At 44.6% G+C, this 14418-nt stretch overlaps 1 protein-coding gene across 1 annotated transcript; it reads left to right on the top strand.

Moving 5' to 3' along the window:
- The first annotated feature begins 9 nt into the window (after positions 1–9).
- STYXL2 (serine/threonine/tyrosine interacting like 2) lies at positions 10–12830 on the top strand. The gene is made up of 6 exons (XM_082495822.1): positions 10–130; positions 894–1026; positions 3745–3839; positions 4734–4965; positions 5726–5943; positions 8113–12830. Exons 2-6 carry the CDS (start codon positions 914–916, stop codon positions 10953–10955), a joined length of 3501 nt encoding a protein of 1166 aa, XP_082351948.1. The 5' UTR covers positions 10–130; positions 894–913; the 3' UTR covers positions 10956–12830.
- The last annotated feature ends 1588 nt before the right edge of the window (positions 12831–14418 follow it).

The raw sequence follows: 14418 nt of genomic DNA, 5'->3' as shown, positions 1-14418 counted from the left end.
AGCAAGCAAGAGGGGGCAGCTGATTTCTCTCCCCCCAGTACCGTTCCCAGCCAAATTTCCTGCCCTCTTCACTGGACTCCTTCACCGTACCTCTGTTGGGGACCCGGGGAGAGCCATCCAAGCACAGGGGGTAAGTGCCCTTTCCTGGCTCCCCTGCCTCCCTGCTCCCTGCCCTGTCAACAGCAGCCGCTCCTCGGCCCTATTGGTGGCACATGGCTGCGGTCCTCCTGCCTGAGGCCGGCTGCTGGGGCCCTTCAGAGCCACCGCTGGCTGTGGTGGCACAGCGAGGCTGGAGTCATTCCAGCTGGACCCAGAGAAGCATTGGCTGCTGTATTTTCATGCTCCTAACGGAGCTCTGGCCCCTTCACTCTCCCATGCCCCCAGCAGACTCCCCACAAAGGACTACAAGGACAAAGTCGTGAGGCTTAAAGCGCCTTTGGCCTTGAGCTTTAGGAGCGTTTCATTTTGGGGAGGCGAGGTCTCATGTTTCTTGCCTCCGACACTCCTTCCAGTCCGGCTCTGCCTGTGTACAGCTCCTTCCAGCCTCCACGGAGGGGCTGAGCCATCCAAGGAGGGGGATAGAGTTTCTGCCCCGCCACCCCTTCCTTCCTGGCCTGCCGGCACACTTGCTCACAGGCAAGAAGGGCATTGGCGCTGGCTGGGCAGCAGCCAGAGAGTTGCACGGGGCCTCAGGAACAGCAGGCACCCTGGCAGAGGAGCCATTGTGCCTGGCTTGCGGCAAGGGCTGCTGGCAGTGTTGTGGGAGCAAGATGTGGGAGCCCCTTCTGCTGTACCCTGAACCCCCCACCCACCCCCCCGCCTCCACAGCGGGGGGATGGCCTCCCATGCCAACCTCTCTAATGTCCCTTCCTCCTGCTGTGCTCCCCTTGTAGCAGATCCTCTTGCAGCTGCCATGGCCAGTGGCAGAGATTCAGACAACGAGCAGGCGGTGCCCAATGAGGAGGACGCAGGACCAGACGTGAAGGCTGTGCAGGCCCACTATCTCCGCAGCCCCTCACCCAGCCGGTGAGTACGCTTGCCGCAGGCACTGCCATGGCCTCCTGGTAGCATGTGGTGGATCAGCTTGCCTTCCCTCCTCTTCCACCGCCTCCTCTCTGCACAGGCACTTGGATCAAGCACAGAGCCCAGGGCTTCCCTCCCCTCCCTGAGGTGAGAGTTAGTGTGCCAGCAGGGAGAGAGACTGCAGAGACAGGACTCCTGCACTAATTAATCCATCCTGCTGAGAGTGTACATGCACACAGGGGGTGGGGATAAATTGCAGAAAGCATTACTATGGGGTGGCATTGTTGCTCTTCCCTGTCTCATCCTCTCGTGTCCACCCCCACGCTGAAACATTTGATCCGGATTTCAACTCTTCCCAAATTCAGCCCCATCTTTCTATCCATTTTAAGGACCTGTGGATTTTTTTTATGTTGATATTAGCCTTTCCTACCCCCAGAAAGACCGAGGGTCTTCAGATTTGGGTTTGGTTCAGAGCCATCTTTAGCTACAGGCTGCAGGCACTGACCAGGAGGCTGTCACAGCACAAGCAGGAATTGAGTTACCTCAAGCAAAACAAGCACGATTAGATGTGTTTTCTCCTAATACAAGGTAAAATACAGCCTTTGTACCCTTTTCCTAAAGCAAAATGCTCTGCAGGGCTTTCTGTACACTTTTAAAATGCTTTAGCTGAAGGCAGGGAGTAGGGATTGAGTTTGAAAAGAGCCTACCCCAATGGCCCTCAACAAGTAGAAGGTTATGAAATGTTTCCCATTAACTGTGGGGCACTGCAGAAAAATGAAGAGAGAGTACTTATTTCATTTAACTACATGCGTTTAAAAATTGTTTAGGAAGTTTACTGAGCTCGCATAAAGTAAAATTATGTATTGAACTTGGTAAATCACTCTTCTACTGCTCATCAGTCACTCAAAATGAACAGAGGCACGTCTCCAGTTTATTCTTTCCCTTCCCTTCCCTTCCCTTCCCTTCCCTTCCCTTCCCTTCCCTTCCCTTCCCTTCCCTTCCCTTCCCTTCCCTTCCCTTCCCTTCCCTTCCCTTCCCTTCCCTTCCCCTTCCCCTTCCCCTTCCCCTTCCCCTTCCCCTTCCCCTTCCCCTTCCCCTTCCCCTTCCCCTTCCCCTTCCCCTTCCCCTTCCCCTTCCCCTTCCCCTTCCCCTTCCCCTTCCCCTTCCCCTTCCCCTTCCCCTTCCCCTTCCCCTTCCCCTTCCCCTTCCCCTTCCCCTTCCCCTTCCCCTTCCCTTCCCTTTTTTCCTCCTTTTTTTTCTTGCTGCCAATGCCAAAAGCAATGATGAAAATGGCAAGGTCCTTCCCAAACAGAATGAGACCCTTGAAGCATCCAGCCTTGGGCAGTTCTCCACTTGTGTGTTTCATGGATGCTTGGGGCAGCTACAGGTAAAACATGTTGAGGCTGTGGTGGCAGATTGTTACCAAATGTTGTCTTTTTATTGAGCTTGGAGTCAACCTTTATGGCCAAAGGAATTGAAGGCAGGGCATAGCTGCAAATTTGTGTCAACTCCTGTAAATGAGACTGACGCTCTCTTTGCTTATCTCATAAACTGCTTTGAAGAGCTAGAAAAGGATTACTTTCAGTCACGGTTGACAAGTGCTGGAACCCAACTAAATGACCTAGATGAGCCCATTAAGTGGTTTCTGATGGCTGTGCCCTCCATTTTGATTCTGGAGAATGAAAGCTGTTTAGCTCTCCAGATACTTTGCTGCACCCTGACTGCATATTAATCACCCTTCCTCTCCTGCTTTAATTAAACAAAACCAAACAGTATGTTGCAAGTACTGCAAGCCTGCATTGCCAGATAGCTTCTGTGATGGCAGCAGACTTGTTCTAATGATTTGTACCATCTATTTGGAAAGAAATGTAGAGGGTGTGCATCAGGGAAAAAGCTCTGTAAAATATTTTGTTAAGATGGTCTAAGTAAGAAGAGAAGATTTGCTTGGACTGTCCAGGTGGACCCAGATGGAAATACATTTGTCTTCAAGATTGTGGCCCTTTTTTGCTTAACAAAAATTTATGTAAATCATGCTGTGTGTCAAAAAACTCCCTTCAAAGTTGTTTGTGGGTTTCATAGTTATTTCTGACCTGCAGTTAGACAACAATATGTGAGTGGAGAGACTGAGCACAGATTCATGCCATGAAGTGACCAATGTACTGAGGGAGCGATTCATAAGCTTCAGTCTTAACGCTTGCGTTGCAGCTTGTGATAACTTAAAGGATGCTTTGACGCAATTCGCCAACAGAAAAAAGAACAACAAACCAACGGTTTTCTGGCATAATCTATTCTGAATCGGTCAATGGATTCTAGTTAGGACAATGTGTCTGTCTGTCTAAGTTTGAGCTTCTTGTGAGACTATTCCTTGTGATCCATCCCCCTCCCAGTCACAAACCAGACACCGATCTTCTCTGTCAAAAATTCCTCCACCAGTCCATTCTCTTGCACTCCCAGCCTACTGTAGCTCCTCCCCGTGGGACCTGTCTACATCTTGCAAACACTGGATACCAAGGCATATTTGAAGCCTGTAATGCCACACTGGAGAGCAGGGTCAGGGTGAGGCATGGCAGAAGAGCTGGGGCTTCCCTTCTACTGTCAAAGGATCCTCACTGCTCCAGTTCCCTGCTGCTGTCTTTTGGAATGGGTGAAAAGGGCTAAAGTTCTGGAGATGGGATCCCAGTGGAGGTCATTTGCCTAATAGGCAGTGTGGTTGGTTGGCAGGTATTCAGTGATATCGGACACTGATACAGAGAGCATCTTCATGGAGCCAATCCATCTGTCGTCTGCTGTGGCTGCCAAACAAATAATCAATGAAGGTAAGAGGAGGAAGGGTAAAAGAACTATGTCAGGAATAGAGACTTGAGTTGCACTTGTTTTACCTTTCTCATCCAGAGATCCTAAAATGATGAAAAAGCCCCTAAAATTATAAGAAAACCCCACCTGAGGTGAAAAACACAAAGAAATAACAGTTTACAGAAAGGTTTGGTGACTTCCTTTGAAGTTGTGCATTGAACCTGTGGCAGAACCATGTACCACAGTGATGAACACAGTTTGATTGCTGGTTGCTCGCTGCAAGAAACTGAATAGACTAGACTAGACTACATTAAATATTTCAGTTGGAAAGGACCAACAGCAATCATCTAGCCCGACTGCCTGACCACTTCAGGGCTGACCGAAAGCTAAAGCATATTATTAAGGGCATTGTCCAAATGCCTCTTAAACACTGCCAGGGATGGGGCACCGACCACCTCTCTAAGAAGCCTGTTCCAGTGTTTGACCACCCTCTTGGTAAAGAAATGCTTCCTGATCTCCAGTCTAAACCTCCCCTGGCACAGCTTTGAACCATTCCCATGCGTTTTATCACTGGATCCCAGGGAGAAGAGATCAGCACCTCTCTTGCCATGTCCCCTCCTCGGGAAGCTGTAGAGAGCAACTCATTCTTCTAGGGCTAGCATGAGCCTGTGCTTGCCTTCCAGGCCTTTGGCCATTGTGGTTCTCTGGATTGAGAGGACAGTGCAATATACTCTTCCCATTACTAACTACCTTGAGGCTACTAGATAAACGTGTACATGTACACATTGCAGACAGGATGGTGTGATGATACTGGGAAAAAAAACAAGCTGCAAGGCTTGTCCCAGGAACAAAGAATGACGGGTCATTTATTTGCGTTGTTTTTACATGCTTTTAGTTACAATGTCAGTTTATTCCAGAACTGAAGACAAAGGAGACCAAGGTAGATTCAGAGTGTCCCAGGATGTTAGAGTCCGCGCAGCAGCTGATGGTGGAAGACCTGTACAACCGAGTTAAGGAAAAGATTGATGACACCAGCTTGTTTAACACACCATGTGTGATGGACTTGCAGAGGGCACTTGTGAAGGACAGGCTGGAGACCCCCAGGGATGCTGTGGATGAAGTCTGGCCTAATGTCTTCATAGCAGAAAAGTGAGTGTCAGCTTTTGTCATCGAGTTGCATGAGATCCCCAGTGAAGGGTCAGATGGAACCATTGAAGGCGTAACATGTATTACATGCATCTAATACTTTTCTTCCCTAGAGAGCCGCAAAGTGTTTTTCAGAATATGCTTACAAAGATCTTTGTGCGCTGAACAGTAAATACTTCTAGAATAGAATCAGCAGCTTTTCTATGCTGTTTTTGTGCTTCGACAATTTAGGAGAGGAAAAGGCAAATGAGCCCAAATTACACTGTTCTGATTGGAATTTGGCCCTGAAATTGGGACTACAGTCTTTGTTATGTAAAAGGGAGTTTAAAAAGAAATGCCATAACAAATATCAAGTGGAAATGCTTTGGTCTTCTGTACCATGACTCAGTTGTCTGAGACACCTGTGCAAGTAACCAGAAAGAATTAGAAGTGGATATTGTGTAAAGCATTAATTATGGAGTGATAAAAATTGAGAAATAAGAAAACAGCCTGAACCTAGAATGGCAGGATGTGTTTAAAATCAAGATGGAGCAGATACGACCATGCAGGTCTAGTGGTGAGTGCAGGTTTCTCATTTTCTTTTCCCAGTGAGTATTGGAAAGAAATACCTGTGGAACTCTCAAGGGACTTTAAGGTCTGAGTGAAGCCGCGTGTTGGATGAGTAACACAGACTGGGAGCTCTGTAGACCTTGTAGCAGACAGCTTCTTTCCTACCTGAAATAGGAACATTGATAGCTAACAATTTTTTTTTTCTTTTCTGAAGAAGTGTTGCAGTGAACAAAAGCCGTTTGAAGAGGCTGGGGATCACGCATGTCTTGAACGCAGCTCATGGTACTGGTGTATACACAGGACCAGGTTTCTACAATGGTCTGAATATCCAATACCTGGGCATTGAAGTGGATGATTTTCCAGATATGGATATCTCCAAACACTTCCGCCCAGCTGCAGAGTTCCTTGACGAAGCACTGCTGACTTACAGGGGTAAGAAGAGAGGATTACAGTGGTTCCAGAATGCTTGGGAATTAATGGGTGGAAGCGTTACTCTGATAAACAGCTGATGCCACATTTGTAATTGGGTAGAAGGCAGATACTTTGTTCTCTGCATCCAGTTATGGTGAATCCTTCTTGCCCATTCTTGCCCATGCCTCATTCAAAACAGGAGGGGGCAAACTAGTGAGAGGAGGCAGCCCAGCAGCCCCTGCTGCAAGCCCCATGTCTTCAGACTCACACTGGCTGTGAGCCACCTCCCTCAGCTGCTTTGAAAGTACCCTATTACTGCCCCACTCCAATAAATATATTTTTTAATATTGATATTACATAATACTATATATATTGATATATTCCTGTACACTGCAAGTTTCAGTTTTACCAGGATGCTTACTATGAAAGAACAGGCTAGAACAATCCAAACAGCTGTGTTGAACCCCTGGATGCCTACACCCAGGCTACTGTATAATTTGCTGGACTCCAATTCCATGGCAACTGTTACTCCGTGGGCCTCCAGTGCATACTGGTCAATTTGTTGCAGCTTCAGTGGACAGTTTGAAATATCTTTATGGAATTCAATATGAAAATGAACACCACAATCAGTGACATCACTGATATTCTTCATATATATATTCAGTGCATTTAATTTTTGTAGAGAGACAACAGGATGCCTCCTAGTAGAAGTGACAGTAAGAAAAGTGAGAAGTTTTGTTAGTACACAAGGAAAGTTGAGCCAATAGCTTGCCAGCAACACCACAAGGATGGACACTACCCGTCTACGTTCTTCCTCATAACTCCCATCTGTACCCTTGGCATAGTATAGATGCTTACTGCTGTGGGCATTCATCAATCCTTCAACTCACTAACCCAGCAAAAATGACAGCTCAGCAGTGAAGAGGTGGTTTTCCATTGGGTTAGTGAGCTGAACTGGCTTATTAGAGGGCCCAGTGAGTACCAGAGCCTACACAGGAAAGGCACAGAGACAGAGGAGCCTTAAAAGAAAGCAGAGGAATGAGATCTCCCCCTTTTGGTGAGCTGTCAGATAGGCTTTACCGGTTGTTGAAACACATGGAAGCAACTGAGACTTTTGGTACTAAGAAAGGTGTAAAAGACATTTCGGAATTGTAGGAATAGGTACATTGAGTAAATACTTGTGATAACATATCAGCAGTCAGAAAGGTGGTATTTAAAATGGCTTCATTAAGTTTCAGTGCAAACAGTTTGATTAAACTGGAGTTTATCACACATTTAGAAACAGTAATTTCAGTTGTTTGCAAGCTAGCAAAGCTTCACTTATGCTCTCTTCATATTTACAAGCTTTTATTTAACTGTAATTTGCTATATAAGTAACTTTAAAAAACAATTCTTCTGTGCCAAAGCTTAGTTTTCTGCCAGAGATGGTTTCTTTTTAAATGCCATGAGATAAAGAAGATCCTCAGCTTTGATTCTAGCTCTTGCAGTCACTGTTCATAGAACAGTGGGTCCCAGTAGTTTGAAGCAGCTGTGTCAGTTTGTCAGAATCAAAATCAGCTCTCTTATGCTAGTTGCTTGGTTTTCCTGTTGAGATATACTATGACTCTGGTCTCCAGCCAGTCTATGTGTAACTGTTTGAGTGTGCCTTGCAAAACAGCAGATTTGGATTCTGGCAAAAATATAATTAAATTAATATAGAATTGTATTTAAGTCCTATAATGTGCCTTATAAAAAAGTAAGTTCTTTGCTTATACTCCCAATACCTTCCTGGAGGCTAATGCTAATATCTCCCTTTTTACATGTCGGGAAAATGAAGCATGGAAAGCTTAAATGTCTTACCCTAAGTCACCCAGCAAGTCAAGAATACGGTATCACTTGTCTTTCTAATACCTGTTACAAGCTTTTTGATTATTTGGGGAAGTGAACTGTATAGGTGAAACTACAAATATTATTTTGATTGTTTTAAAATGTGCCTGCCCACAGCTTTTGAAACTAATGTGCTTTTTATTCATATGTATCTAATTTTTATGAAGATAAAGCTAACAAATATATAGTATTGGTTTCAGTCACTGAAACATATAATCTGTCTTATTTTTAACACTATTCAGAGAATGTTTTTGTGCTACATATCAAAGCAACCTCTCTATGTTATTGGAAATAGTTGATTACTTTTATATTCAATATCTATAGGCAAAATCCTTGTCAGCAGTGAAATGGGAATCAGTCGCTCAGCTGTGCTGGTGGCTGCTTACCTGATGATCTACCACCACATGACCATTCTGGAGGCTCTGATGACTCTGAGAAAGAAGCGGGCCATTTACCCCAATGATGGCTTTCTGAAACAGCTGAGGGAGCTCAATGAGCAATTGTTGGAGGAACGAGAGTCAGAGCATACTGGAGATGAAGAAGTCACTCCTAGTCAAAGTCCTGTTGTCCATTCAGGGACTTCTTCCCAGCTGTCTGGCGTTGAGGACTCAGAAAGCATTATGGGAGCCAAAGCCCACTCCATCACAGTAGAAGAAGAGGAGACCAGCAGCCTGCTGGGTAGTCTTATGAGCTCTTCATCAGTGGGAAAAACTAGCTGGGTTTCCAAACAATCCACCCTCATCAGTGAGGAGGAAGAGGAACAGTTGTATAAGGAGTGGAGGAAGAAACAAGGCCTGCCTGCAAAGGAACCAGGAGTTAACCATGGAAGAAGAATATCTCCAAAGCTTCTGGATCAGGAAGGGGAACAATCTGAGGAGGATGTGCAACAGAGGATCCGTGACTGGCAGCGCAGAAATGCAAAATACCAAATGGAGGGTCCACCCAGGGAGGAGGATGAAGATTCCAGTATGGGAGGAAGACCTTACCCATCAGGTGAATTCAGTGATGTTGAAAGTGTGAGCAGTTTTGAGATCCGAACCCTAAAACAACAGCTGGAAGCCAGTAGCTTTAGCAGGATGAGGAGAAGCCGCACAGGCTCTATGTCTTCAGAGAGCACTTGGGACATGTGGAACCAAAGGCTTGTGGAGATTGAGAAGGAAGCTGCTCAGAGGTATCATTCTAAGAATAAAAATTGTGGGGAGACACAATCCCCAGAAACAGGAAGAAAGGAGAGGGATGTGGATGAGGAGAGCGTGTTTTCAGACAGCAGCTCCTTTTACAATTTCTGCCAAAAGAATAAAGACAAGTTGACTCCTCTAGAAAGGTGGAAAGTCAAGAGGATCCAGTTTGGCTTTCACAAGAAGGATTTAGAACCATCATCATCTTCTGCACCATCTCCAGCAGAAGATGGCAGCCAGGCAGGTGAGGAGGGTTCAGAAGGGAAGAGTTTGTCAGATATTAACCTGTCTGCTTACCAGGCTTGGAAAATGAAGCGGCAGAAGAAAGTGGGAAGTGAAAGCAAGGAGGAATTTGTGGAGTTTGCCAAAAGCGAGGATTCTGCTTCAGCTAAAAAGAAGCAGAGGCGTGTAGAGCTCCTTGAACGTTCAAAGAAAATTTTAGAAGAAAGCCAGTCCATGTGCAGCTGGGAGACAGACAGTACGATGAGTGGGAGTATCCCACTGTCAGCTTTCTGGCCTTCAGCGCCTTCTGCAAGTGGTGCTGAGGATGCAGCTTCTGCACTGAGCATGCAGACAAATCATTCATCTTTATCACAGCCCAGGAGCAGCACGGGGGCAATGCATCCTCAGATGCCAAGTATACCCCTTCCCAATCTCCCAGTTGGCCCAGGTGACACAATATCTATGGCAAGCATTCAGAACTGGATTGCTAACGTGGTCAGTGAAACCATTGCTCAAAAGCAAAATGAGATCATGATGCTGTCCCGTCCATCGTCTGCAATGGCCTCCAGCGTAATGTCAGGAGACCTTAGCAGGCGTGTAGATGATGATAAGGTCTCTCTCCTCAGTGGTCAGAGTGGCTCATCTCTTACTATCTCTCAGCTTCGCCAGCAGGACATGCAGAGGGCTGAGTCTCAGTCTGTCCTGTCTTGCAATACCTCGGTAAGCGCAAGGACAGAAGGCACTAATTCAAACATTAAGACAACACAGACAAGCAAGCCACTGTACAGCCTCTTTGCTGATGATGTTGACCTGAAGAAACTCAAGAGGAAGGAGAAGGAGATGCAAATGGAACTGAGAGAGAAAATGTCAGATTATCAAATTGAAAAGGTGATCAGAGACAATAAACGCAGCACTTTATTTAAAAAAAAGATGACCAAAGGAGAGGAAAATGAAATAGAAGATGACAGAGAGAGTACAACAAACAGCCACAGGCGCCCCTTGCAAGAAGAACTTGACAGAACTGATAAAGTCTTTAATCTGTCCAGTCAACCTGCAAACACAGGTGTCCCGAAGTCAGAGATAGAGACTGATATTCCCAAGTGGCTCAGTGGCCTGAAAGCAGAAAGAGAACCACCGTCATATTATGAACAAAGTGAGAAGGCTAGAGAGAAATACAGCAGATCATCCAAAGTTAGAGAGATGGATTCTGAAACATCCAGTTATAGATTCTCCAGATCCCAAAGAGAAGAGCTAGACAGCTGTTCTTCCTACGAGTCAAAAGGAGATTCACTGAGAACCATGTCAAGATTTTCCTCTGCTTCTGCAAAAGAGGACAAAAAGATGTATAAGTTCACAAGGTCAAAGGTCAGTGAGACCACAAGTTCCAGAGAAAAGAGCCCAGAGCTGCATGTTTTCAGCCAAACACCTGAACCACCCTTTGATTCTGAATCCCCTGAACCATCTGCACAGAGCCGAGTTAGATCTCATCATGTGGAAGCGTGTGAAGAGGAGGCCAGGTCAGACATGTCAGAATTTGGAGCTAAGAGAAAGTTCACCCAGAGCTTTTCAAAGTCTGAAGAGGATGGAAAGAAGGAGGCAAAAGTGGAACAAAGTGAAGAAAGATTTGCATCTAGACAGCTGTCTCAGTACAGGAGAAGCATGCGTAAAGAGGAGGAAGAAGAGATGGATGATGATGCCATTATTGCTGCTTGGAGAAGCCGACTAGAAGAAACTACGGCAAAGCTCCGGCGGCGAAGGGAAGAGTGACCAAGATCAGATTATAGGAACACAAGCAGAGCCACAGAGTCCCCAAATCACTCATCATTATATTTCTGATATTCCTTTGTGGTTTGTAGGGCATTTCCTGCAGATACTTCTCTTCTTAATCAAAAGCGATAAAGGGAAGAGGTCAAGTTTTGGAAGTGTTTGTGGTTTGTCAGAAAGAAGATGCTAGTATTAAATGATCAATGTAGGTAGGAACACAATGTTAGAAGCCATTAGGAGCCAGACGATGTTTCAGCAGCAAAAGCAAGTAATGGTGGCACCTCAATTCAAAAGACCAATCACATCCCATTTTGGTTATTTCAATTTCCTAGTCTCGTTAAAGACTGGACATATTTTTTCTAGGATCTTTTTGATCATAAATGGAAGAAGCCAACAGCCTTTTCTAGGAACTTGAAGAATGTTCCTCTCTTAATCAGTTTTACTTTATACCACTGGGAAGATATTGCCAGGTAGGCTCCATTTTCTGCACCAGTCTTATGAATGTCTACAGAAATAAGACAGTTCAGGGGAATACATGTACTGTTTTACTTCACTAAGTAGCAGAAGCAAAGTGAAATACTAGAATAAAAGAAGATGCCTCCTTCTTTTTAGAAGTTCAATGCAGTAATGAATGTGTTCCTGTGTTTTCTATTAGATGGAGTCATCTCTGCTCCGGTATGGTTGGTTCCTACTAATGACTTTGGGTCAACAAAGGAAAAATGCAGTAATATTAACAGCCATCTAAAAATTATGTTCTGATGTAGTTAAAGAGATGGAGTTAGGGTTAGGATTAGTGTTAGTTTGGGCTGGCTTTCTGAAGTACTGACTTCAGTTTGTTTTATGTGTGCAGCTCGGCTAAGTCTGTGCTTTTATGTCTATAGTCAGATTGTCATGTATTAATTTTCAACATGATGGCCTTAAAAGAAAAGTGATACACACACTGACCTCATAATAAAATGATGTATAACTAAAGCATTGGTATAAGGCACCATGCACCTAAGGAAAAATTATGTGTCTCTTGAATGTGGTACTTGGAAGCTCATTTTTAGGAGATGGTAGGTTTAGTTGGCATGTTACAGGTAACGTGTTGCTTGTATGATGAGCCACAGAGCCCACTTTTCAGAGTGAGTGGAAGCAGCACAGTCTCCATGTTAACTGAGCACACCAAGTAAAGAGCCTCAGGTCCTTCCACGCCCTACAGAGCCTTGTGATCTTCTGTGATGCGACCTGCCAGGCCTGCCACAGCATCACTTGTGTGGCTCATGATGCTGTGTCTTTGATGCATTAAAGCACCCAACTCTCTGTCACCGGTCAACATCCTCCGCCTCTCTCTTATAAACACCTAGGCCGTTTTCTTCTGATTTCTACTCTGGAATTATCTGTTCCCTATTCTGTACAGACTGTATTTTGAAACAACAAAACCCTCTGGCAGAGCTGAGTATGAAACAACAATGGAGGGATGATGCAGTATTGCTCTCTCACAGGAAGTTCTGTCTTTCTTTTTCTTGTCATCTCTTCTCCCTCCCACTGCGACGCTTAGAGCTCACTATTACTATTATGCTAGTACCTCTCCCTATTTTAATTTTATAATATAGATGCTAAGCTAGGCTCCACAGGGCAAGGGCCTGGTCTTTGTCCTTGTCTGTATGACGCCACGCACATCAGCAATGCTATCTAAATAATGGTTACTGATAACAAAATGCAACTGCCAATTTTCCTAAACTTAGAATCATTTCTCTCAACTATAACTCACTGATTAGACATTATCCCTGCTTCTCTGAAGATAAAGATGACTCTTTCTGACAGCCAGGACTAGAGTAAATGATAGCTACTTATTGTCAGGTGAATGGAGTCTCAAAATCGGGTGATTGAACAATAACAGGGGTAGAAAAATAAGAGAAAGAACATATTTTACTTGGGTGGGTGGGTGGGTTGGTTTTTTTTTGCGTAAACTCAGATTACATTTTTGAAGTACATAAGGAACACGGTCTTGTTAATGTTTCAGTCATCCAGAGATGCTATAAGACTTATAATGCACTTCTACTACAATTTAATCTCTAATACAATGCATCCCTTGTTTCTGCATACTTCTGTGAGTTGTGTTTTTTTAAAGTAGTGGAATTCCAGGCTTTGATCCACATTCTGAGATTTTAAATTGAATTTCTGCAATGTGTGTTAGGATAGGCAGTTTTCTTTTTTCTTCATCCCCAGTAAAGTTGCTCTGTGGAAAACAACTCTGCATATGTGTATTTGGAGCTTGCTTTAATTTCAGTCTAGAAAAGGTCTTAAGTTTCGATGGATCAAAGTAGAAGTGTGCGATACCTTCTGGCACTGAATTTACTTTTTTATCAAAGGCTGGTTCCCTCTGAAAAATCTCTCTGCCGCTTCCTATGGCTGCCTGCTGTTCTCAATAGAAACGTCTGTCCTCTGCAGTACTGTAGGGGGCATCTTACACTGTGAAAGATGAGCGTTATATGATGTAGTAATTGGTTTCATTTTGCACTGTACAGCACAGCCTTTGTTTGGGTAGCATTTTGATTTAAACCGTAATCTAGGTCTGCCGCACAAATAAATTATTCAAGACCGAGGGGCAGAATATGGTTCTGTAACAAGCCTGAGCCAAACCATCCTGATAGTGAGTTTTGACCCTTCTGGGAAAGGGTTAAGTGGGTTCTGCTGACTCACTGAGGTAGGTGGCTTATTAGTTCACTTGTGTAAAAGGGAGATAAAAATGGTTTGCTGGGGAAAGGCCATCTAAGATGCTGGATGAGCAGTCATGAGGGAAAAGCCTTAGAAATAGCTGAACTTTATTTTCTTATTGCTTATATCCTTGTTAATAAAGCCAAACCCCCAAAGCAATAAGGGGGTGGGGATCGTTTTGGACTCCATTCAGTGTACGGCCTGTGCTTGAAAGCAAGATGGGAAAGGCTCCAGCTCACAGGTATAAATTACATGAAACAGTGACATAAAGACCTTGCATGGTGAAAATATTAAAGCATTCAGTCATAAGACCAATAACCAGGAGAGACAGAAATTGAGAGGTTGGAGGCAAGCTAGAAAGTCAGGTTTTAAGATGAGAATTTAGAAGGAGATAGGGAATCAGTGAAAGGGGAGAGGTCTGCACAGATTATTTCAGGTGACCAGAGCTGCAGAGGGAATGGTTTTTCAGCAATGACTCTGGTCTGAGACTAGATTAAAAGAGTAGGTAAGTATCCATATTTATCTAGGAAGGATTTTTCAGCAAAGACGCGCTGGGACTGATATTTTTGCTCAGCTTTGGTTTGCTGCTGTAGGAAGGAGGGGGGGTTTTTTGGTATTGTATAGTGGAAGGTGAAAGTGCAAGGAGCATCCATACAGTCAGTTAAGAGTATAAACACAGGACCATCAGAAGGGCTGTATGAGGTCAGACCAAAGGTCCATCTGGCTCAATATCCTGTCTCTGACAGAGAACAACAGTAAATACCTT

This window comes from Vanellus vanellus, assembly GCF_965231255.1.
Source record: "Vanellus vanellus genome assembly, chromosome: 1".
Classification (NCBI taxonomy): Eukaryota; Metazoa; Chordata; class Aves; order Charadriiformes; family Charadriidae; genus Vanellus; species Vanellus vanellus.
The sequence above is the reverse complement of the archived record's forward strand: the minus strand, read 5'-3'. Positions and strand labels throughout refer to the sequence as shown.

Excerpts from the sequence above, each read along its gene's own strand:
- STYXL2 (XM_082495822.1), top strand. The coding sequence starts at position 914 with ATGGCCAGTGGCAGAGATTCAGACAACGAGCAGGCGGTGCCCAATGAG. Across the intron at positions 1,027-3,744 it reads CGCAGCCCCTCACCCAGCCG|GTATTCAGTGATATCGGACA; the intron begins GTGAGTACGCTT and ends GTTGGTTGGCAG. Across the intron at positions 4,966-5,725 it reads AATGTCTTCATAGCAGAAAA|AAGTGTTGCAGTGAACAAAA; the intron begins GTGAGTGTCAGC and ends TCTTTTCTGAAG.